At 40.2% G+C, this 24,222-nt stretch overlaps 1 protein-coding gene across 1 annotated transcript in view; it reads left to right on the top strand.

Moving 5' to 3' along the window:
• LOC109056048 (polypeptide N-acetylgalactosaminyltransferase 14-like) overlaps window positions 1-24,222 on the top strand; it is a 52,082-nt gene that overhangs the window by 10,395 nt on the left and 17,465 nt on the right. Inside the window, exons 3-8 of the mRNA XM_042778335.1 lie at window positions 6,146-6,244; window positions 10,059-10,126; window positions 10,273-10,338; window positions 13,439-13,560; window positions 17,569-17,656; window positions 17,924-18,008. Of these exons, the coding sequence (XP_042634269.1) occupies window positions 6,146-6,244; window positions 10,059-10,126; window positions 10,273-10,338; window positions 13,439-13,560; window positions 17,569-17,656; window positions 17,924-18,008 (528 nt within the window). The remainder of the gene's footprint in view (window positions 1-6,145; window positions 6,245-10,058; window positions 10,127-10,272; window positions 10,339-13,438; window positions 13,561-17,568; window positions 17,657-17,923; window positions 18,009-24,222) is intronic.

A 24,222-nucleotide genomic window follows, 5' to 3' on the forward strand; every position in this document is an offset into this window, starting at 1 on the left:
TTTCCATTCAGGAAAGAGGCAACCACTGTATTTTAATCATGATCCAAATAAAGATGCCATGCTGCATTAGCAGATTTTAATGTAAATTAGATTGTATAATTTTGAAATTTGAAGCAAAAACGGAATGGTCTGACTTTAACTTTGTGAAATTATGCTACATAAAACATCTGAATGAGACAAAAACAGCTGACAGATGGAATGAGAATGCAATTTCATTCTCTGACAGCAGGTGACGCTTATGGAAAAGCAGTAATACAGCATTTCCTTGGTTACAAAGCAGCACTGCATGAACACTGCTTTAATATGCATAACACAGAGTCAAGATGAAAAGAAAATACCTTCTCCCAACTGTATCGTAATTCGTTAAACATCTCAACCGATTTGAGTTATCACATATTTGTATCGATTTGCAACTGGCTCACAGTGCATTGTTACATCCTTAATTTATTGCATTTTCTTAAAAATAAATGCAAGTCCTTAGTTTTAATAAATTATTTAAAAATATACAATAAAAATATAAAAACAATATACATATTAGTAGACTATGCTTATTATATTTCACAATTAACTTACGTCTTGTAACAACAGTAAATAAAATAATCTTATTGGTGTTTTGTAAACATCATATGCAGACTTTTCTGAGAATTGCAGATGTATTTCACAATGTGAGCCCACAGATCCACTCTTTTGTCAACAGAGAAAATTATTGATGAATGTGCCTTGTAAGCTAAAACCTAACCATGGGTTATTCTCGGTTGCACAGTCTCCAAAAATATGCAGGTATGTGTCAGGTTTATGAGAAATCATCTAGAGAGCTTTTGGGGCCTCTATAGCATTGCAGAAATAATTCATGCAGGGGCTTGGAGACAGTAGAGAGAATCTCCGATAAAAGGTGAGGAGGCGGCTCATTATGCAGGCGCAGTGCTGTAATGCCTCTCTCTCTTTCCAAGTGTTGTCTATTTTCTATGTAGCCCTCGTTTCTTCCTTCCTCTTACATGACTCAAATGCCTTTGTAATTAGAGTAGGAACACCACACTCATTGTTCACGCTGTTGTTGACCAGTAGCAATATTGAAATTTCCAGGAAAATGCAATCAAAGTGCCAACTTTACCTCTTAATTAACTTAAGTTGAAATTCAACAAACAAAGGATAATTCTACCGTTCCAGCAGGAGCCATTGTTTCATTGTGGCTTTGGTTGTCAGTACAGATGCAAGTTATTTTGTTGACTATATTTGGTCAATAAATATAACCTGTTAGATTTATTTGTTCTTGTTTAACAGGCTTCTTGGATCTTGTTGCATTTTCTCATACTGCATGATCTGATAAGAGTATATTAAGCAACACGGGTTATGCATCCGGAGTGAACATTTGCACTCAGTTTACACATTCCTTCAGGTCTCTTCAGGCAAGCTTAGTCCTATCAATGTGGAGAAGGCAAAAAAATACTACATCTAAGGCTGAACTGGCAGAGGATTCAATCAAATGCAGAATGAGACTTTGACAGCCATCTGTGGCAAGACCCTGGTCCTTTCACTTAGCCTGGTGCCTGAACCTCATTTTGCTGCAGAGAAAAGAACCACCACCAGAGGAAATTAGCATGAACCTCAATTCAGAAGGACTTCCATTTCTCAAGGGCTAATAACTGATAAGCTCAGGCACCAGGAGCTTTGCAAATGTTGTTCATTAAAGCTGCCATTTATTCAATGCAAAAATAGGCTTCCGAGTCACCATGATGAAACACCGGGGAGGGGGTGGAATATAACCATATAGTAAAGATTGTCTGTAGATTTAAGGTTAAAACATTACATTCTGACTTGATGAATTTCACTGAAAGTGAAGATTCTGTAAAGTGCACTTACGTTTTTACTGTCTACTTGGCACCTTCTTCCAGAATGTAGGATATTTTCTGAATTTCCTGTTTTAAATTGTTACGTTTTATACAACAGTTAGTTCTGTTCTTTGAATTAGAGGTCTTCTCAGGTCTTAAAATCTGTACCCGATCTGAATCGACCCGAATCACTTTTTACCCGAACCCGACATGCATAAATTATTATTTTTTAAAGAAAAACCTGACCCAAGACAGACCCGATGAAATAAGACCCGATTCCGACCCGACGGCATTTATTTTCGAACCCGACTGGACCCGAAAATGAACGCCATTGATGTGTGTACAGCCTGCTGCCCCGCAGTCAGTCCAGAAAAATCCTGGTGTCCTGCTGACTGATTTGGCCGCTTCTCCATTATTTTGATTTAATTAACATTTATTCAATTTAATATTAGGCTACTTTATATAAGTGCCTGCCTGATAGATACAAGTTATTTCTGAGCTCGGCTTTCAATTGTGACCAGTGGATTTGAAAAATAAACGTGATAGTTTGATAAAAAATAAATCGATAGCCTAATAATTCATGGATACGCTAGTGTTTTCTGCAACCTGATCTCCGGCGAAAGGCTTCTGCAGACAAAAAAGAAAAGCCCTGCATGAACACGAACAAAGAACAAACTATCACAGTCACTGAAAATTTACTCACACAGGACAAGACACTGAAATTGTTTTGTTTGATTTGCTGAGTGATGATAGGCATGTGCTTGCGGATTTCCTGAGAGGAAGTGCCTCAGATCATCAGCAGTTGCCAATTAGACAGTGTACTCACACCAGCATCCTTCCAAATCAAGCACAGGCCCTTTAAAACAGATGTTCATGCTCATTATCAACTCGAGGAACCATGATATTTCCAGTTTTCCCTCCTGTTAGGTCTCCAGTGCCTTATCAATAAATGGACAAAAATGCCTTCTTTTTTTTTTTATATATATTTTGGGCCATGTACTGTATGTGAGTGTGTTTAATTCTCATCATGCTCAAGCTTAACGAAAAGGCATGCTGTCTCCTGGGCCTTTCCGGCTCACCAAGGTTGAAGCAGTGTCACTCAGTTCCCTAAAGCTCTTAGACATCCTATTGTGTGTATAACAAAAGCAGCACCTGTAGGATGTTCGCATCTCCATAGAGAATCTGAGACATGAATGCATATTTTTGAGATAAATTTCCCTGTCGGGTCCTATCATTGTTCTGTGTATAATAAACAATAAAACAAATGCAAAGCAAGTACTCAATAGAGCAGCTTAGTTAATTAACTTTTACTGCCTTTTTCCTATTTGTCATATGCAGTATTTCCATTGGTGAGGCTGTATGTTGTGATTTTTGTCCAGCAGTAGCAATCTCAAGGAAAGTGAGCTGGATACATCATAATGAGAAATGCTAAGACGACATTCCCAGTTCACAGTTTTCTCAGGGACGCATCCATCATTTTGGCAAAATATCAAGTACACAGCAATATGCTTCCCCTCTCCTAGGTGTTGTATTCTGACAGAAACTCTAATGATGTTCTGTGTTTTGCTGTTTAAAGCATCCCCCTATCTCAAAAGACACTGGGCTATAGCTGCATTGAGCAATAGATCTTGCTCCCAGGCTGCCTCCAGTAGAGGCTTCAAACAGCATATAAAGCTGTGAACACAGCCCTTAGCTCATAAAGTGTGTTTAAGGCTGATCTAACTGTATTCATGAATAAGCAAAAGCATAGATATACATGTACTTGATTCCAAAGCAAATTTATCATGACTGTTTAACCCCCCAAAAGTTTTGTCATCAAGCATAAGTACATCTCCACTTTACATTATGTGTGTTCTTCCAACCAAGCGCTGATTCTCTGATTAAACCATTTTAAAAGCTTTGGCATGTCTAATGATTGGTGAAATCTATATCATGTTATTTCACGGTTTGACTCAATATTTAAATGATCACATTAGAGTGAAAAAACAAGATGGAAAAGGCCTAAATTACACTCTGTGAATCAATTTCAGTCAGTTCTCACTTTTTCAATAGCAGGCTTTCCAGACAAATTGGCTCTGTTTCAAAACCAAGTGAATTACCTAGGCAGCAATACAAAACATCATTCACAAGGTCCTTGATGCAAAGACTTCCAAAAGCTATGCAGCATAACTTAGATGTCTAATTTACCATTTTGCCCTAATATTTGCATGTGTTTTGTATGTTATGCTTATTAGAGTTTGATTGTGAGCTTAGTTACATGTTAAGTGTATGCTTTTTTGAAAGAAGTTTTGTGTCCAGTCTCCTCTGTGTGGTTTGTGTAAGAAACACTATTTGTGAGAGAGTGGGCAGCAGATAGCAAGGCTTACCAGGTTGGAACAGAGCCATTAATTAAGCAAGCCATATTTCAATATACATTCCCCAAAATTAAATATATATTCACTTAGGTGATTATGATGCAAGCATGCTGCTACTAATATAACTAATTTAAGAAGGTTTGAGTAGTGGGTTTACACCAGACCACCTCAATTTTTTGGTGTAGTAATGAAAAATGTAGTTTAGTGATGTTCACAGATGTACTGTATGTGCTTGTTTGTGTAAAAATTATCAATGATTATGTTTAATGTCATAGCAAGCCATAACAATAGAACACAGCAAAGACCGGCCACTTTTTTCAAGTGTTAAAAAAAAAAAAAAAAAAAAAAAAGGGATTTTAAATAAATCTTCAATAAAGAGTTTTCAGTCGTGAACCAAAACAGTAGCTCCAAGATTAATCAGAACTTTTTAAAAATAAATCTGTAATGGAAACGCGCCTTATGCCATCGTCCATCCCTGATGGCTGACAGACACCACGATTACTCCCCCATCCCCCCGCGTGGACGGTCCATGTACAACAGCGCAGGTGTGAGGTTAATGTTGAGACAGAGTGAGTCAAGTAGGTGATACTGTGCATGTGTCGTGCTCATCTGTCCGTGCTCATACGCGGTAAGTATACTTTGAAAGCTGTGGGGATGCGGCTGTGTGCGAGACGGAACGGAAAGCGGAAAGTAAAGTATTCCCGGGCCTTTAGTGGTCAGCTGCTGCAGAGTGTGCCAAAATCGAAATGAGAATAGACATCACCCAACCCTAACTGCATTAGCAGAGCATACTTTATTATACATTTAGTATTTAGATAGATTGTGAACTTTTTTATGGGTGGATGAACTACTTGTCACATGAAGCATTTTGAGTGATGTTATTAAAACACAAACATTAATATATAAAGCTACAGTATAAAAAAAGTATATTTTAGCTATTTACAAACAGTACAAATTTATTTACAAATAGCACAAATATTTAAACATTTAGACAACATTACATCATAACAACATCTTTCGTAAAAAAAAAAATGTATATTAACTGGAATGACAATTTTAAAAATAACAATGTCTAAGATATGCCTGTATCTAGAGATCATCTTCCACCCCATCTTAAAGGTCAGATTTATTTCTCTCCATCTGTGTGAAAATGAAGTCTGTTGAAGAAAAGATGTGTGTATGGATTTCAGAATCTAGGACACAGTCTCCCTACAAAGGCTGTCCTCTGTCTGTTTTTACTCTCTGTAGGCTTTTCTCATAGACCAAGGCCAAATGGCTCGGTGGGTAACCTGTTATTCCCATAACTGCTTTCCAGTAGTCAGTACACAATAGATTTATGTTTCAAGTTGGGAAGACTATGTATACTTTTTCACATAACACTGAGTCATTTTGATCTTTAGTTTATTCTTGTCCACACACACTTTTTACAACCAAACCTCAAGTCTCTGGTATTTCTGAGGTGGAGCACTGCAGGGTAATGTTTGGTGTTTACCGCAAGTCAGAATGTTCATCCTCAAAACAAAGTGCTTTTTACTGGCCCACTTCTTCTGCTGTTGGGGTGAAGCGAAAATGCTATTTATTTTTAATCAGATCCTCCATTATTTATGCTCTCCTCTGGGTTCTGCCTGCTGTCCTTTCCATTCTAACCACATGTTCCCTTTTCCTCCACACAATGGGGTGCTGTTTGCCTGTTAACACATGCAACATCTTTCTTAACCATGGCCCATGTTTTATGTTGTCTATTCTTAAGTGCTCACTGGATTCTAAAGCACCTCAAAAACACTCGCTTTACACATTTCAGGAGTTGCTGTTGTTTGCCATATGCTAAGGGATGACTTGAACTCCAACACATTTGATTATTAAGTAGGTGTAAAATCAGTAAAGGTTTTGCCACACGTTAAACTTGATGCTTAATTAGTACCACAGAGTCTCATTATTTTGACTCCCTCCTGTCTCTCCCAGGTGTACAACACTGCACTATGATCCCGACCTGCCATCCACTACCATAGTGATCACGTTTCACAATGAGGCACGATCTACCCTGCTGCGCACAGTTCGGAGGTAAGACTTGGACTTAAATCCATCAGTTCCATTCTCATAAGCTGCTGCTATGCATATTTGTTCCTTTTCCTTTTGTGACACAAAGAAAACATGTAGCTTTTAGCCCCTATTGAGATACATAAAACGGAACACTATTATTTGCTTTAGCCTTATTCATTTTCAGACAAAATGTGCAAAAATTGCACCTTTAGGGATATGACTGCTTGTCGCTAGGGTAGTACTCTCAAAGGAATGACTTAAGGGTACATATTATTATTATACTAAAGTACTAATAAGCGTCTTTTAGGGGTAAATAAGGTACAAATTTATGCCCCAGTAACAAGCTGTTCTACCCCAAAGGTATTATTTTTGACAGTGTTGGTGCATATGTTTATCGCCTCAGTCTTGACCTTTGCCCTTGTTAATAAAACATTTGTCACTGAAATGATGAGAACATACAAATACACGTGCACAACTCCGTTGCTGCCATAAAAAAAACTGCATCGTCTGTTCCCATAATGCTGGGTTCTTTGGGAAGCTGAACAAGGGTATCTTTCCCTCACAACCAAAAACAAACTTTCTTGAAGACATTCTTCTCGAGCAAGTCCTGTGCAGCACTGCTGACGACTTCCATAACCGGAATGAAGAACGTTGATGGGAATGCTCTTGCTCTCGTTCTGGTTGATGTGTATGCGTGCCCTTCCAGGAGAAGGGCCCATACAAGGAATTCCGCCCTTCATGACGTTATGAAGGGCCATACTTGAAAAAAACTTTCAGAAATGTATACAAACCCTGAAGGAGTGTATTTGGCACAGAAATACTCTGTCATACATCCAACTTGTTTTTGAAACTTTAGCTATGTTTAGCATGAGAATCCAACTCTTTAACAGTGTAAATAACTAATTTTGCATGAATGAAATATGAATGCATGAAATAGCATTAGACCCCCCATTTAATGGTTCTAGAAATATTAGGGATTGGTGTAGCCAAATACCTTACGATAAAATACACATTGCAATGTGTGTCACAATTCTGTCAGAGTTCACTCTTTTTTTAGATGATTTGCTTTTACTTTAATTGAGCCATGAGAAAGGACACAAATTAACAAAGAAAAATATTGATTCAAGCACCTGAAGTGTCAGTGCAGTATTCATGCATTTTTCTGTATTCTAACAATAAATAAAATAACATTTTGGGATGAAATATGAGCCAGGTGTGTTTTTGTTAGATTCAGCCAAAAACTGCTTTTGGAGCATTAACAGTATCCAGGTGCAGTTTGTCTCCGGAGGCTACGGTGAAGGGATGTGGTGTGAGGTGTTTCACCCTGGAGTGTGTGGAATCTAAACTCCACTCATCACACATTAGTCACGGCAATGACTTCTACCCTGCTTTAACCCTAAATCTTTGTTAAAGTTACCAGCCATTTAACAACAGCACCGATAATGACGTCAAAATATCCTGTTGACATATCCTGTAGATATGGTCTCTGATGGCAAAGCAGTATTAAACCTTATCTTTCTATGACCTTTTCCCTATGTGGGGATTCTCTCATGCACATGAACGCACACAAACATCTCTTCACATGAACGCTTTCATAGACTAAGCATTTACACAGAGTGGGTTTGAAGTGTAGGCCCCAGGCAGTTTTTGATGGGTGTTGCTGTTGAAGTCCTAAGAGGTGGAAAAGAAACTTTCTGGAGCATTTCCTTGTTTTCTCAGACTCTCCTTGCGGCTACTTAACAGGCAAATGAGAGCGAGCGAGAGAGATGTGAGAGGAGGTATGCGGAGAGGCTATTTGCTTTTCTTAACCCCTCAGGTATAGGGAGGTCAGAACAGACCTTGGCGACGTCCATGCAACAGAGGCACTATTTCCTCCTGTCTGAAGATGAGTAATTCCTACTGTAGACTAAAAAAAGCAATTCAGGAAATGGATGAGAAAGGACGTGAATTGATTCACCAGAAGGGCCTTGAAAAACTTTTAACATTCTTGTGTCAATGTGATGGATGGCAAGCAGCTATGTTACATTATTTGCATCCGAAGGCAGCAGAGAGTTTATGCTAACTTACTATATAAATTGTAAATAAGTTTTATTTACAAAATCAATTAAGACACTTCATATGTTTCAAGATGGTAATAAATTTCTGGGATCATATCATACCCTTTTTTCCCCTCCACTTATTTTTTTGTCCCTTTAAAATGTTAGTTCAGAAAAAAGAAATTTTTACAGCTTTTGCGATAAATGGCCTTTTTGGGACTCAGAAGGAAGTTATGAGTTTTGAAACTTACAGTATACTTTTAAATCAATAAATTATTTTAGACTGAAAGAATAAGAAAATTTTAGTTCAAGTAGCTTTGGATAAAAGTGTCTGGAAAATGCATACATGTAAATGTATTGTAACTGCTTTAAAGCAGATACGTTTTAGTAACTTATTTCATTAAGTAACTTTGCAGTAACTGTTTTTTTTTACCAAGTACAGCACAATTCAGAGCCACATTTTCTGTTTTCTTACCTGGTTTTATGGTTCTAATTGGGCCAGTGCGCTACCCTGCTCCTTCAAAGCCACCTACAAAAATCAGTAGACTGACATTCACTTTCACAGTCGGTACAGCACTGATAGAAAACAGCAGCATAAATTGGTGATGAAGTGCTTTGATTTGTAATTAGTCTGAGCAGGTATAAAAGGAAAGAGGGACAGTATTCCAAATGAATACATAAATCAAAATAAATCAGCATGCAGTCACTGTCACTTGAAAGCAAAAATGTCTCAGTGAAAAGCATCTAAATCCAAACAGTATGTATGTAAAATGTTTTGATTGTTAAAAAATTCCCTGTTTGAGAGAAGTAAGGTAAGTCTGAGGAAGGTTGATTAATTAATAGGTTGCAAAAACAATTTTGTGCAGGTGTTTATATTAGACTTGTACTACATTTTCTGTAGGCACTATGTTTTCGATTCCTGTTTGAGGGGGAATTTTTTTTTTTTTATAGTTTTTTTTAGTTTATAAAAAATTATTCTACATCTATTTTTAGGTGTGCCAGCTCCACTACTTCAAACAAATCGTTTGAGAATTGTTGGAAAATGAGGTGATATTTAATGCATATTTTGAGAAAACTAAAGTGTTTTTTGACCTTGCATGCATGTAAACCTTTTGTAAGAGACTCCCAAAACAATATTAGGAACCTTGAAAAATTGCATAATGGAGCACTTGATAAGTACTTGATCTATTTTTTCCCTTGCAAATAGTTATTTGAGAATTTTCAGAATGACAACCTCCTATACTATGTGAATACCTCCTATGTGAATAAACTGGCCATTATGATAGCAGTTTCTGTATTTTAAATGTATGAATATGTATGTAGGCATGTGGTATTTTATTATTATTTATATACAATTATAGTGTTTATTAATATTTAGATTTTTTATATTTTAAGTTTTCATTTTAGTTTTTAGTTTTTTATAGTTTTAATAAATTTGTTATATGCTTTTGTTATTTTTATTAAGTTTTTTTTAAAATATGTGTATTTAGCTTTAATTTAGTTTTATTTCACTTTTATTTTTGTAAATTGCAGTACTAAAACTAATTAATCTTTGTTAATTGCCAAAGTAGCATTTAAAATTTTCATTTAAGTATTTTATGTTTAAGATTTTAATCTAATATTTTATTTTATTTCAGCTTTATTTCAGTTGCAGAAAACAATTTGTTAGTTTTAGTTAACAATAACATTGATGTAGACCTCAAGAAAGATTCATTTTATAGCCTACAGCCTAAAAACATTTCATTATAATTTTTTTGCTGTACAGGAGTTCTAACAGTTTTAATTCTGTTTCTCTTCAGTGTGTTGAATCGGACTCCTGTACATCTGATTCATGAGATCATACTGGTAGACGATTTCAGCGAAGATCGTGAGTTTTGTGCATTATAGCATATTTGAATTTCTATGTTAGAAAAAGTAAAAATTCATATTCTAATGACATAAATGTACTCTTAAGTAATATATTTGATAAATATTTAAAATAAATACATTTAAATATTTGTTTTTCCCTTTCAGCAAATGACTGCCTTCTTCTCACCAAGTTGCCCAAAACAAAGTGTCTTCGCAATAAACGCAGAGAAGGTAGGCCAGTGACGACGTCTCTGTCACTCTTTCCCTCTCCCTATGAATTAAATATTTAGTTTTGGGCTTGACAACACGCCTGTTTGTAATACCATCCAGGCTCTAAAAGCAGCTGTTTGCTTTTCGCCCGTGTGCTGGTGTGTGTTTTAACAGCAGGTGGTGTGTTACTGGGAGGGTGATGGTGAACAGACTGTGAGGAAGATTACTGCACATTGACTGAAACTCTGGCCAGTGTTTCACACTTTCTTACATGTACTGGTTGCACAGGTGGAAAACAGAGCAGATACAGTTTTGCTGCCATCCACTCATACTATCATCTATATCATTCCATTCGGATGAACAGATACAGTATATTGAATCTAGAGGGTGACGGAGTATAGATTCGTTTGCAAACAGCTCGCATAGAATTACACTTATGATAAAAAATAAACAATTTAAAAACCCATTTGTAAGCAGAGCATTTTGGTGTGCATCTAACTGTTATAGCAAATATTGATTTTGCCACTGCTGTACAGCCTGTGGCAGATTTTATGTCAGCTATTGTTCAGAATGGCTGTCCAAGCCCTTAGAGATTGACTTTGGTTAAAATGGCCACTTAATATTTGATGAAATCCCATTAGCATGGTTTAACAACATTATGGATGTTGAAAGGTTAAGTCATCTTTATGGCTGGTTAGCTTTTTGGTAAATTAAACAGGTCAAGCTTTACATAAATTTCCATGTCCAATTTGTATTTAAATTTCTCATTTAGTTTATTATCACTATGCCATTAATGTCACTGGGATGAAATGCATTCAGACTTTAATAACTGGATTTTCATACATTCTGAAGGTAATATGAGTAAGGCATTCTCATTCAAAAATCATGGTCGTTGTGCAACAATACAACTCTCCACAGTGTTATGGATGGATGCAGGGTGTTGTTATTTATATACTAATATGGTATTTATTAATATTGAGTATTTTGAGCTTTTCCATTATTTTTATATTTTTATTTTTGTTTAAGCTTTAGTAATTTGTTATATATTTTTGTAATTTTTTTATATTTCTATATAGCTTTATATAGCTATAATTTTATTACTTATTAGTTTAATTTGTAATAATTTTGTAGTTATTTATAACTTATTCAATTCTTTCTTTAGTTAGTTGCCCAGGCAACATTTTTCATTTTTGTTTTGTAAAATTTTTAAGTTAAAATTTTTCTTCTAATATTTTTATTTTATTTTATTCCAGCTTTATTTTAATTACCATAAACAAATTTTTTATAGTTTTAGGTAACAATACTGGTTCTGAGGGTTTGCTAGGTGGTCAAAAGCCCACTTTCAAAGTCTCTGATAATCTGCTCCCTAGATAAGGCTTGATTCCTTCCTTCATTTTAAGTCTGTTGGATTTGTTTGCTAATTTTATCATCTGCCAGGTGAAGTCCAATCGCTTAGAAAAGCAATAGCACAACTCTTCTAAATAAGCTGCAAATGAGCTAATAAGTCATGGCCCTGTCTAGTTATGCACAAAAGTTTAATATCAGGGCTTAGGGCATTGGTCTCAAACTCAGTTCCTGGAGGGCCACAGCTCTGCACAGTTTAGTTCCAACCCTAATCAAACACTCCTGATCCAGCTAATCAAGGTCTTCAGGATTACTAGAAACTTCCAAGCAGGTGATTTGGAGCTGGTTGGCACTAAACTCTGCAGAGCTGGGTTTGAGATCACTGGCTTAAGCCCAGACACACTCCATGATTTTCGGCTGTCCCAGACAAAAGATTGGCATCGTGAAACAATGCAACCAAAGATAGCCTACGATAATTTTCTGGCAGTGTCAGAAATTCAGTGTGTTTGCAGTTACAACCCACGTTTACTGACCAACCAGTAAAAATGCGACATAAAATCAACGCGACATGGCGCTAAAACATAAAACTCCTTACCTCAAGCTCTTATTCCTTCCTCTTTTGCCGCTTCCACTTTTTTTGAGCACAGATAAAAACTACAACTGTTAAAGTGTAATTCATTAGGGTCTTTTTGTTTACCACTATCGCATGCTAATGATGTTTTATTCTTCTATAGAAACGTGAGTCGTAGCTTACAAGTCCATAGGTGTCATCATTGTACAGTCTACATGCATGTCTTACCCAAGTTTATTAGATCCTTGTCGCACAGTGTGACCAGCGATGATCTTATAGGATTGGTAAAATTGTGCAGTCTGTAGAAGGCTTTAGGGTTTGTTCCCTAAACCAAAGTATGTGCAAGCACCAATAATAATGATAGTATTAATAAGAATAATAATGTAATGTTCAGTCATCATTGCCAAGAAAAATTCAAAGTTCTTATTAGTAATGATCAGCCAGTTGCTGCCCCCTCCCTGTTTATTCCAGTGCTTTGAGGTTCCATTACACACTGTCACACATTGTCGCTTAGACAGCATTGATTAATGCATAAAACCCCTGTGCAGCCAACTCTGTACAAGAGAAAATTGTTAAAGGCATTTAAACCCTATTGTCGTCCCGGAGCTACAAACAGGGTGTGCGGTTCTGCTATGTTGACTCTATTAGCTGTAGGTTAATGTAATCTCTGCCATTCACTCACTCTCTCACTCTCTCTTTCATTGTCTGTCTTTCTCACTCTCTCTTCCTTCTCCATCTGCCCAGCGCATACACAGAAGGGCCACACCAGCCCAATATGCATGCACACACAAACACATCCTGCTCTCAACAACTCTGTAGAGGATGCGCTCACCCATCTGGAAAATACAGCCTTATTGAGGATGAAATGGGATTTTTAATTGGCTGAAGTTGCTGTGCAGCATGAAACTTTGCATGAGTCTTGCACGTTTACAATTATTATGCATCTTCAGTCAGGCTCTGCCGATTTAATAGCTTTGCTTTCACGGAAAAGCTTCTTGCTCTGATTTCGATAATAACCATAAGGCTTTAATTGTCCCTTCAACTAATCAGATTTAAATGGCTGTTCTCATATTTTTTTCTGTGAATGAGATTGTTGAGATGAGAGTATTTGTCAGTTTAACAGGCTTCTCAACAGATGTAATGTGCAGCTCTGATGGACAGTGAATTCTTCCATGTCTCTGATCTATGTGTGTCTGTGTGTCACAGGACTGATCCGGTCCAGGGTTCGAGGGGCTGACGCTGCAGGAGCCGGGATCCTGACCTTTTTGGACAGTCACTGTGAGGTCAACAAAGATTGGCTGCCTCCACTGCTGCAGAGGGTCAAAGAGGTACATTTTTACAATTATTCATATTGTGTCAGCAGTCTGTTGAGCACTTCTACCTGAATACATAACTTTCAAGATGGCACTGCAAATGGCCTCAATTCTTCTGATGTTTCAATCATCCTCAATGTTTGTGTTCTTCTTCTATAAGTTTTACCAGAGATAAACTCCTTAACATTAAGCAACACATCCCAGACATATTTTTCGGGTTTTCGATTATTCAGACGTTTTGTTGGACATTCTTGTTGGAGGTAAAGCTGTGTTGTTCAAACGCGCATACAGATGCAGAAGATGGAAACGTGCCGGCACGCTGGTTAAGCTCTGTGCGGGCGGCTTTCGAACTGCGCTCGCAAGCATTCATCTCGCGAATATATATTCCCTTCCTAACAAAACGGATGCACTTCTTCTCCTCACCCACACCAACAAGGACTTTTTTCATATATTGTGATATGAAAATAAAATGTGATGACTTCAATAGCTCTATTTGAAAAAAAAAAGATCAGTGATTGGGGTGATTTTGTAGGTGAATAGATAGGAAATAAACAAATTACAGGCATAGATAAATAACAGAACAAAGATACAAATCAAACAAGCAGTGCTTTATATTTTCTTTGTGTTTTGTTATTTGATGAACATTCATGACAGAAAGCAACAGGAACATTAAACTGCTGTGAACCTATAAACAGGTGCATCTCAATAAATTAGAATGTCGTGGAAAAGTTCATTTATTTCAGTAATTCAACTCAGATTGTGAAACTTGTGTATTAAATAAGTTTAGTCTTTGGTTCTTTTAATTGTGATGATTTTGGCTCACATTTAACAAAAACCCACCAATTCACTATATCAACAAATTAGAATACTTCATAAGACCAATAATAAAAAAAAATGTTTTAGTGAATTGTTGGCCTTCTGGAAAGTATGTTCATTTGCTGTACATGTACTCAGTACTTGGTAGGGGCTCCTTTTGCTTTAATTACTGCCTAAATTCAGCGTGGCATGGAGGTGATCAGTTTGTGGCACTGCTGAGGTGGTATGGAAGCCTAGGTTTCTTTGACAGTGGCCTTCAGCTCATCTGCATTTTTTGGTCACTTGTTTCTCATTTTCCTCTTGACAATACCCCATAGACAATACCCCACAATACCCCAGTCAAGCACACCAACACCATGGTCATTTAACCAACTTTTGGGCAGGTGCCAAATCCTGCTGGAAAATGAAATCAGCATCTGCATGATGTGCTTCAAAATTTCTTGGTTAACGGGTGGACCAATACCAGCTGATGACATCGCACCCCAAATCATCACAGATTGTGGAAACTTAACACTGGACTTCATGCAACTTGGGCTATGAGCTTCTCCACCCTTCCTCCAGACTCTAGGACCTTGGTTTCCAAATGAAATATAAAACTTGCTCTCATATGAAAAGAGGACTTTGGACCACTGGGCAACAGTGCAGATGAGGATCTCCTTAGCCCAGGTAAGACGCCTCTGACATTGTCTGTGGTTCAGGAATGGCTTAACAAGAGGATTATGACAACTGTAGCCAAATTCCTTTACACGTCTGTGTGTGGTGGCTCTTGATGCCTTGACCCCAGCCTCAGTCCATTCCTTGTGAAGTTCACTCAAATTCTTGAATCGATTTTGCTTGACAATCCTCATAAGGCAGCGGTTCTCTCGGTTGGTTATCTTTTTCTTCCACACTTTTTCCTTCCACTCAACTTTCTGTTAACATGCTTGGATACAGCACTCATTGAACAGCCAGCTTCTGTGTGCAATGAATTTATTTAATAAACGATTTTCACAATTTGACATGACAAATCCCTGACAGTAAACTGATGCCTCGTTTATGACATACTGACACAAAGTTCAAATGATTGGTAACGGTCGGTTTGTCGCGTCCCATATAGACAGACTTTGGGGCCGTTCACGTCACGCCTAAAAATGTGTGAAAAGCGCAAGCCGCGCCCCTCTCTCCTTCTTTCCAAAGTGCTCTGAAGCTTGTGCTTTCATGGTGTCTGCCGTTGCTAAGCGACCGTGACCTGCGCTCTCCATGACGATGTGGAAGTTTCAACAAAGGATAAATGTATTTCCAGCACTGAAAATGTATTTAAAATGGGTATCTCTGTACAGCTGTCGTGTCCGGTGTAGACGCGTGTCTGAGTGTGAGCAAAGAAAACGATCAGTATAAATGTAACGATCAGTATTTTAAACATCGCACATCCTGCAATGTGATTACCGCGGCTGCCCACATCATGATATCGATGCTGAAACGATATATCGTGCAGCCCTAATTCTTTGAGATTTTAACAAATCAAATCTCTCCCGTGAACTGGCAAAATACAAGCAGCACATTACGTGTCCCACCAGAGACAGTAATATATTGGATCACTGTTACACAGCAATAAAGGATGCATATCACTGTCCCACGAGCAGCTTTGGGGCTCTCTGATCACTGTTTGGTTCATCTTATACTGACCTACATGCAGAAACTAAAATCAGCTAAACCTGTTTTAAGTACTGTTAAAAGATGGACTAATGAAACAGAGCAAGTTTTACAGTTCTGTTTCGACCTCACTGATTGGAGTGTTTTTTGGAGCTGCAGCCACCGATCTGGACTGTTACAGAGACTGTAACTTCATATATCAGTTTCTGTGAAGATATGTGCATTCCTACCAGGATGTTCTGTACCTGTACAAGACACCACCCCCACAATCTGTGGAGAATCAACAACTGGCTGACAGTCTGAATGTGTTTTACTGCCGATTTGAAAAGGCCAGTCCCCATCCGCTCTGATCTGCACTTCACACATTCACCTAGTCAACATGGGACTGCATCACATCCTGCAACACCTCGACAGACCTGAGAATTATGCAAGAATCCTATTTATGGACTTCAGTTCAGCTTTCAATACCATCTTGCCTTACCTTTTCTCAGACAAACTCACACAGCTCTCTGTGCCCACCTCCATCTGTCAATGGATCACCAGCTCCCTGACAGACAGGCAGCAGCTAGTGAGGATGGGCAAACTCACATCCAGGACTATCCCCATCAGCACTGGCGCCCCTCAGGGTTGTGTTCTCTCCACACTGCTCTTTTCTCTCTACACGAATGACTGCACTTCAAAGGACCCCTTGTCAAGCTCCTTAAGTTCGCAGATGACACTACAGTCATCGGCCTCATCAAGGACAGACAGGAGGTTAAAGAGCTGTCTGTCTGGTGCAGTCACAACAACCTGGAGCTCAACACGCTCAAAACTGTACTCGTGTACTTCAGGAGAAACCCCCCAGCACTCCCCCAACTGACCATCATTACATTTTTTCCTATACTTCTATTTCTGTATACAGTACATTATTTAATTTATGTTTTTTTTCTCCTTATATTAGTGTTATATTCCATCCCTTCCAAGTCCCAACTCTTCAACTTCTTTACCTTCACTCTAAACTCCAATCTCCAATCCAAAATCCAAATTCCTTGTGTGTGTGTAATAAAGCTCTTCTGATTCTGATTATTTTTCTGATTCTTTTATTTGATATATTTTGTGCATATAAAACTGCTAGCAGCACACATCACAAAAAAATAAAAAGATCTTTTGCACCACAAAAAAATTGTGATTTTATTCAAAATAACAACACACACAAAAACAACAAAATTTTTTTTTTTTTACCTAGAAAAAAAATTCACAAAATCACATTTTTCAAAATGCATTTCACAGGCAAGTTGAAGTAGTTTGAAAACCTAGTAGTGCTGACACATCTCAAGTATTCTTTTATTTCAGCAAGACGGTATTGTGTGGCATGAGAGAGTTGAGCGATGAGGTCAGAGAGTCTGGTGTAATGATGTTGGACGAGAGTGTGTGCACATTCACTCGCTCTTAGTAACAGATAATCCCAGTGCTAGCTGATTTTCCACCTCCTTTGTTGTGAAATCAAGCTGAACAGACAGAGAGTCAAGCTGTTCACATTCCTTATTAAATCTCTTGTGCTCTTTTGTCTCATTTTGTAATATTTTCATTTTTCAGGAGCCGACCTGTGTTGCCAGCCCTGTGATTGACATCATTAATATGGACACGTTTGCCTATGTCGCCGCTTCCTCAGACTTGCGAGGAGGTAAAAGCTGCAATTACAATTCTTCATTCACTGTCCCACCACCGACATCAAGGGGCGTCTGTCACAGTCCCCAATCAGCAATGTCACACAGAAACAAATCTAACAATTAGCTGTGATGTAAGCCTCGCCCTATCATCGGCAGAACACTTTAATTATAACCACCACTGCGGTGTATAATTATGACTTATTAAAAAAATTAAAGTTACAAGAAATTAAAGCAAAAAGATCTTCATTGATCTCTCTTTCTTCCCTCTATCTCTGCTGCAGGCTTCGACTGGAGTTTACATTTTAAATGGGAGCAACTATCAGCTGAAAAGCGAGCCAAGAGAGCTGACCCTACAGAGCCTATTAAGTAGGTGAAGAGAAGCAGAAGGGCTTTTATAAAAACTATTCTGCAAAATGAGGACAGAGGTTTGGTCCAGCACCTATTGGACTTTGAGCACCATGTTTAAAATCTACAGAGAATTTTGAAATTCGGTTCTTGTCTCTTTTCAGCTATGCTGAAAAACATTTGGTGTAGAAAAAAATTTTACTCAGAAATTCATTACCAATTAATTACCAAGAATTGCCAATACGTTAAACATGAAATTTTGAAGTAGAAAGACTGAAAAGTATTTTCTTGTAAAATGTAATCAAATAATCTTTGTTTTATTTAAAAACTTCGAAAAATATTTTTACAGCGTAGGGGGCCACAAGATGACTTAAACATATTTAAATTGATATATTATTAATTAGTGCTGTCAAACGATTAATCTCGAGAACTGGCGCAGTCTTATACGCTGAGAGTGAAAAAAGTGGAGCCTGTTTTACTCTTACATCGCAGGGGGCGAGTTTTACAAGGGCAAGAATCACTCATGTTTTCTCCAGAAAATATAAAAATCTGGGCTGAGTTTCCCAAAAGCTTCGTAAGCCTAAGAAGTTTGTAAAAACGATCGTACGACTGATCTTAATATTACGGTCTGGTTCCCAAAAGCATCGTAACTTATGTAGCACTTGAAAATCATCATAGATCTACGAGTGCTCTGGAGTGCATCGTAAGAAGACAGATTAATGCAGTCACCTGCAGGACAATCTGCAGATTACACCTTTAACTAGATTCAAGTGCAATGTGATTATAATATGAGGATTTGATTTTGCTTTATTGTACACTTTATGACTCATTTTCTTTATATTTTTATTAATTTATAAATGAAATAATTAAAAGGGGCAGAAAAAAATAGAAATACACATCTAAATTAAATGACTGGAAAAAAAATGAATAAAAGAAGTAATGTAGGAAATGCTTCAAAGACTGGGGGGAAAAAATATGTCAATGACTTGCTGAAGTGCACGAAAACCGGCTATGTATTAGACCCGGAAATAACGTCTGTCTCTCTCTCTCTCTCTCTCTCTCTCTCTCTCTCTATACTCTATATAAAGTACATTATATATTATTATGTAAAGTATAATATTATACACTATAATATAAGATAATATTGTATTGTATTATAGTTATTATATCCAAGTTGTCTGTCTGGAACGCAGCATTAAGAGCCATTCTATAAGGTGACATTTCAGCACTTGACAAACGGATAGCGACTCCTAAGTAGCACTTAAAGCACAGCTACGTGCGATTGCTTTAAGTGCATTGTTGGGAAATGCACATGAAACAATAACGAACGATCGTAAAATTACTCGTAGAAAATGCTCTTAATCGCTAAGATCAATCGTTATCGGGAAAGCCGGCCCTGGTTGGTTGATATCATTTTCCTCCACCATGTGGCCTTGGTAACAAAAAATAAGTTATTTCAGGTCTGGAGAAATGTACTACATTTTGATTAAAACATTTTTTCTTATGAATAACATGCACTGATCAATCATTTCCAGTTAGCATTTAGCATTTATTAGAACTTAAATATTATTTTAATTTTATGTTGTCTTTGAAGAGAGAAAGGGTATTCGAAGCATTGATTTCTACTCGGAAGTTCAGCTTGGTTGATCATTAAGAATTGAAATATTATATCATAATTTAAATATTAAGCTGCTATAAAGTTCTTTAATTAATCAGTTTTGATTATTATAAACAAAGCAACTTCAACATTTAAATCCTGGTTGTTTTTCCCCATCCATCGTTTTTCTCTCTCTCCTCTTGTTATGGTGTAATTCACACTGTTCCTAGCGCTCTCAGAGGCTGTTGTAATGAAGGCTGTTAATAGCTCAGATAAGCAGGCAGTCAGGCTGAGAGGGGCTCAGATCCCGTCTGCTCCTGTGTGTGCTGTGCACCGGTGAACACGAACTTCAGCTTTCAGCGAACTGAGTCACTGAAAGCTGTGTGTGAAGACGCAGATGGGAAGCAGTGGTGTATATTTAAGAATGATATGAGAGAGGGACTGCACAAACATGACCCCTGACTGACAGCCAGTTGTTTCCCTGGCTGGCAGGAGTTTTTGTATATTTGTGCTGTAAATGTGAAATTGGAACTTTTGTGAATGCTGAAATACTGAAATCTAGGATTGGATCATTATTTCAATGATTAATATGTTTCTGGCATGTTATATGTTTTGCAAGAATTCTTTTGACCCTAGGTGATTCATTAGCGGGCCAGTGCGAGCCTTTGCGAGCCAGGGCTTAAAACGGGCCGGGCGGGGCTAATAGCCTCGGGCCAGTAGCACGAGGCCAAAATAGCGCTGCGTTTCCACTGTCGGGCCAGAAGCTCCGTCACTAAAACCCGCCCTTTACACGCCTCTCAGGAACAACGTCATGCAACCCCATCGTTTCACCAACAAAGAGAAGTTATCAGAAAACTAATGAGAAATAAGTCACTGGAAATAGCGCGATCACAAAACAAACACGATAACAGCGGTCTTTTGTTTGCATGCTTTGTTAAATATTCAAATTCAAAAGCATCTATGTTTTACTATAAGTGATACATTGAGCATAATGAATCAATTTATCAGGACTCAAAATTAATCACACAGAAATAAATGTATTTCTATTTTATTTATTTATTTTTAACGCTTATGAAAATAGCCTGCTTATGCAGTCGAGACTGTTTCTGTTTATTTGTAGCCACAGTAGCCTATATACGTTACATTTAGAATGAATGATAATTTTTCTATTTTTATAAAAACTCCCGAACAAAAATCATTATTATATTTTTATGATAGGCTACATGGAGCTAAACTCTCGAGACGAGACTTATGACAGATAAAATATGTTACTAAATAAATACACAATTGTGATAGAGAATAGGAAGCGGACGTCTGATTTCTCCAAGTGGTTGCATTTAGCATGTTTATTATGGTAACGTTATAATGTTTAGCGTGCATAGTCTTTTACATCGCTTATAAATATTACTGCCTTTTATGATGATTATAATCCACATCGGATCGCGTTATATCAAACATTCGCTGCTGACTGAAAGTGAGTTTTGAGCTCAGCTTATTTTTTAAAAAGTTTTTAATGTTGATGTTATAGCTGTCATCTTTCTGAAATGAACGGCGCTGACGCTCTCCAGATGTGGAGAAACTCCGCCTTTGTTCATAACCACTCCTCTAGCCCCAGCTGGCCCGCTTTGGCCCAAGGTTTTGGCCCCGAGGAAGCCCCGACGAGGCAAACGGTCAAGCCCCGGAAGTGACAGTGGAAACACGTATGGCCCTGGCACGCACTAGCACGCCCGCTTTAAGCCCGACAGTGGAAACGCGCATATAAATAATCCCTAAAAATCACAAACAAAAAATGCCAAATATATATATATATATATATTTCTAGCGTGTTACACACACTAGCATTCAAAAGTTTGGGGGTGGTAAAATATATATATATATATATTGTGGCGAGGGTGAGGAACTACACGACAACCGATAGACAGAGAAAATCCCCGAAGGGTGGATTTATTGAAAACTTTGTGCTCTGAGTGAAAACGGTGCTCGCCGTCGTGCTCCAACTCCCTCGTGCTCTCTGTGCCTTGAGTGGTGGAACCCCGTGCTTTGCTCTCCTGGTTGGGGCTGACGGTCAAACGCTGCTCTCTATAACAGAGGAGGAAAGAGTTAGTGTCTGCGTCGGGGACATTGCTCCCCCGACACTGCTTTCCTTCCCGGCTTAAGTAGACGCCGCTTAACGAGCTGCAGGTGCGGCCGCTCAGCCTGTGACGAGCTAGTGCCGGTGATTTCACTGTGCTGCCAGGGCGACGCTGACGAGCGCTCGGGACACACGTCACACTCCCCCCCCCTAAGCGTCGACCTGCGTCTGCGGAACAATGGGGAGATATGGGGAGGGTGGGGAGTGGAGCCTGACAGACCTGCGAAAGCTGCCCCTATCCTGGAGAGGCCGTCCGCGTTGGCGTTGGCTGTCCCCGCCCGGTGTTGTACGGTGAAGTGGAAGTCCTGGAGCGCAAGGAACCACCGGGTCACCCTGGGATTGGTGTCCTTTGCGCGGGCCATCCACTGCAGTGGCGCATGATCGGTCAGCAGGGTGAACCGGCGGCCGAGGAGGTAATAGCGAAGCTCCAGGACTGCCCACTTGACGGCCAACGCTTCCTTCTCCACGGCGGCATACCGTTGTTCGGTCGGGGGGGTCAGCTTCCGGCTAATATAGATCACCGGGTGCTCCTCGCCGTCCTGGACTTGGGAGAGAACGGCTCCCAAACCCGGTGTCTGAGGCATCGGTCTGCACCAGGAAGGGGCAGTTGAAATCGGGGGCTCGAAGGACTGGCTCCGAGGTGAGGGCTGACTTCACCTGCTGGAATGCCTCTTCCGCTTCTGTACTCCAGGCCACCTTCTCGGGTTGCCCCTTCCTGGTCAGATCTGTCAGGGAAGAGGCTAAGGAGGAGAAGTTAGGGATAAAACAACGGTAGTATCCTGCCAACCCCAAAAAGGCTCGTACCTGGGTCTTGGTAGTGGGCCGCGGGGCCGAGAGGATAGCTGTCACCTTCTTTTCCTGGGGGCGGATGAGGCCGCGACCCACGCAGAAGCCCAGGTACTTTGGCTTCGGAGAGAGCCAGGTGACATTTCCGGGGGTTGGCGGTGAGCCCCGCCCGGCGGAGTTCCAGCAGCACCCTCCGGAGCCGCTCTAAATGCTCCCTCCAGGTCTCGGAATGGATGACCACGTCGTCGATGTAGGCCGCGGCGTAGGCCATATGGGGCCTCAGCAGGACATCCATGAGCCTCTGGAAGGTGGCGGGGGCCCCGTGCAGGCCGAAGGGAAGGACCCGGTACTGCCAGTGGCCACTGGGGGTTTGAGAAGGCTGTCTTGGGCTTGGCATCCTTCGACAGAGGGACTTGCCAATAACCTTTGGTGAGGTCGAGAGTCGATGTGAACCGGGCCCTTCCCAGTCGATCCAGGAGCTCATCGACCCGGGGCATGGGGTAGCCATCGAATTCAAGAGACCTCATTTAGGCGGCGGAAGTCGTTGCAGAACCGGAGGGGTGCCGTCGGGCTTCGGGACCATTACGATGGGGCTGGACCAGGGGACTCCGCGAGGGCTCAATTACCCCCAACTTTAACATCTCCTGTACCTCTGTCTCGATTGCGTGTCGCCGAGCCTCCGGGACACGATAGGGCCGCTTTCCGGACGATAATTCCTGGTGGTGTTCGGACTTCGTGCTGGATGACGGTCGTCCGCCCTGGCAGGGGGAGAGAACACATCCAAGAACTGACGACCAGGTGCTGCAGTTTCCGTCTTCTGGGCCGCGGAGAGATGGGGATCCATGTCTACAACCACGGGAGAGGTGGTGGAGAGGGCCGAGAGTTGGGGTCCGGTCCCCACCCCAGCGCTTTAACAGATTTATATGATAGAGCTGCTCCCTCCTTTCGGCGACCTGGTTGGCGCACTTTATAGGTGACGGGTCCTACCCGTTCGGTGACCGTGTATGGGCCCTGCCAACGTGCCAGGAATTTACAGGTGGAGGTGGGGACCAGAACCATGACGTAGTCTCCCGGCTGGAACTCCCGTGGTTGGGCGGCCCGATTGAAGAGGCGCTGCTGGTCTTGCTGGGCCTTGGAAAGGTGCTCCCGGACCAACGGCATGACCCTGTTGATCCGCTCCCTCATGGCCTTGATGTGCTCGAGGGTGGTCCGACATACCGCAGGCTGTTGCTCCCAGGCTTCCCGGGCGACATCTAGAAGCCCTCGGGGGTGGCGGCCGGAAGAGGAGTTCGAAGGGCGTGAAGCCGGTGGAAGCCTGGGGCACCTCCCGGATCCCGAACAGCACATACGGGGATCATTTGGTCCCAGTCGCGTTGGTCCTCGGCCACGACTCGTCGCAGCATCTGCTTAAGGGTCTTGTTAAAAACGTTCCACAAGCCCATCAGTTTGTGGATGATACACACTGGTCGTTCCGGATCTGCCGGACTTTGAGGAGCTTGCAGAGGTCAGCCATGATCCGGGACATGAAAGGGGTGCCCTGGTCGGTCAAGATCTCCGCTGGTAGGCCAACCCGACTACTCAGTAGGAAGAGCTCCTGTGCGATGTTCTTTGTGGTGGCCTTGCGGAGGGGAATGGCCTCTGGGTAGCGGGTGGCATAATCCACGATAACTAGATGTGTTCATGGCCCCGGGCGGACTTCGGCAGCGGCCCCACCAGTTCCA

The sequence above is a fragment of the Cyprinus carpio genome, chromosome A20 (genome assembly GCF_018340385.1).
Source record: "Cyprinus carpio isolate SPL01 chromosome A20, ASM1834038v1, whole genome shotgun sequence".
In the NCBI taxonomy this organism is placed as follows: domain Eukaryota; kingdom Metazoa; phylum Chordata; class Actinopteri; order Cypriniformes; family Cyprinidae; genus Cyprinus; species Cyprinus carpio.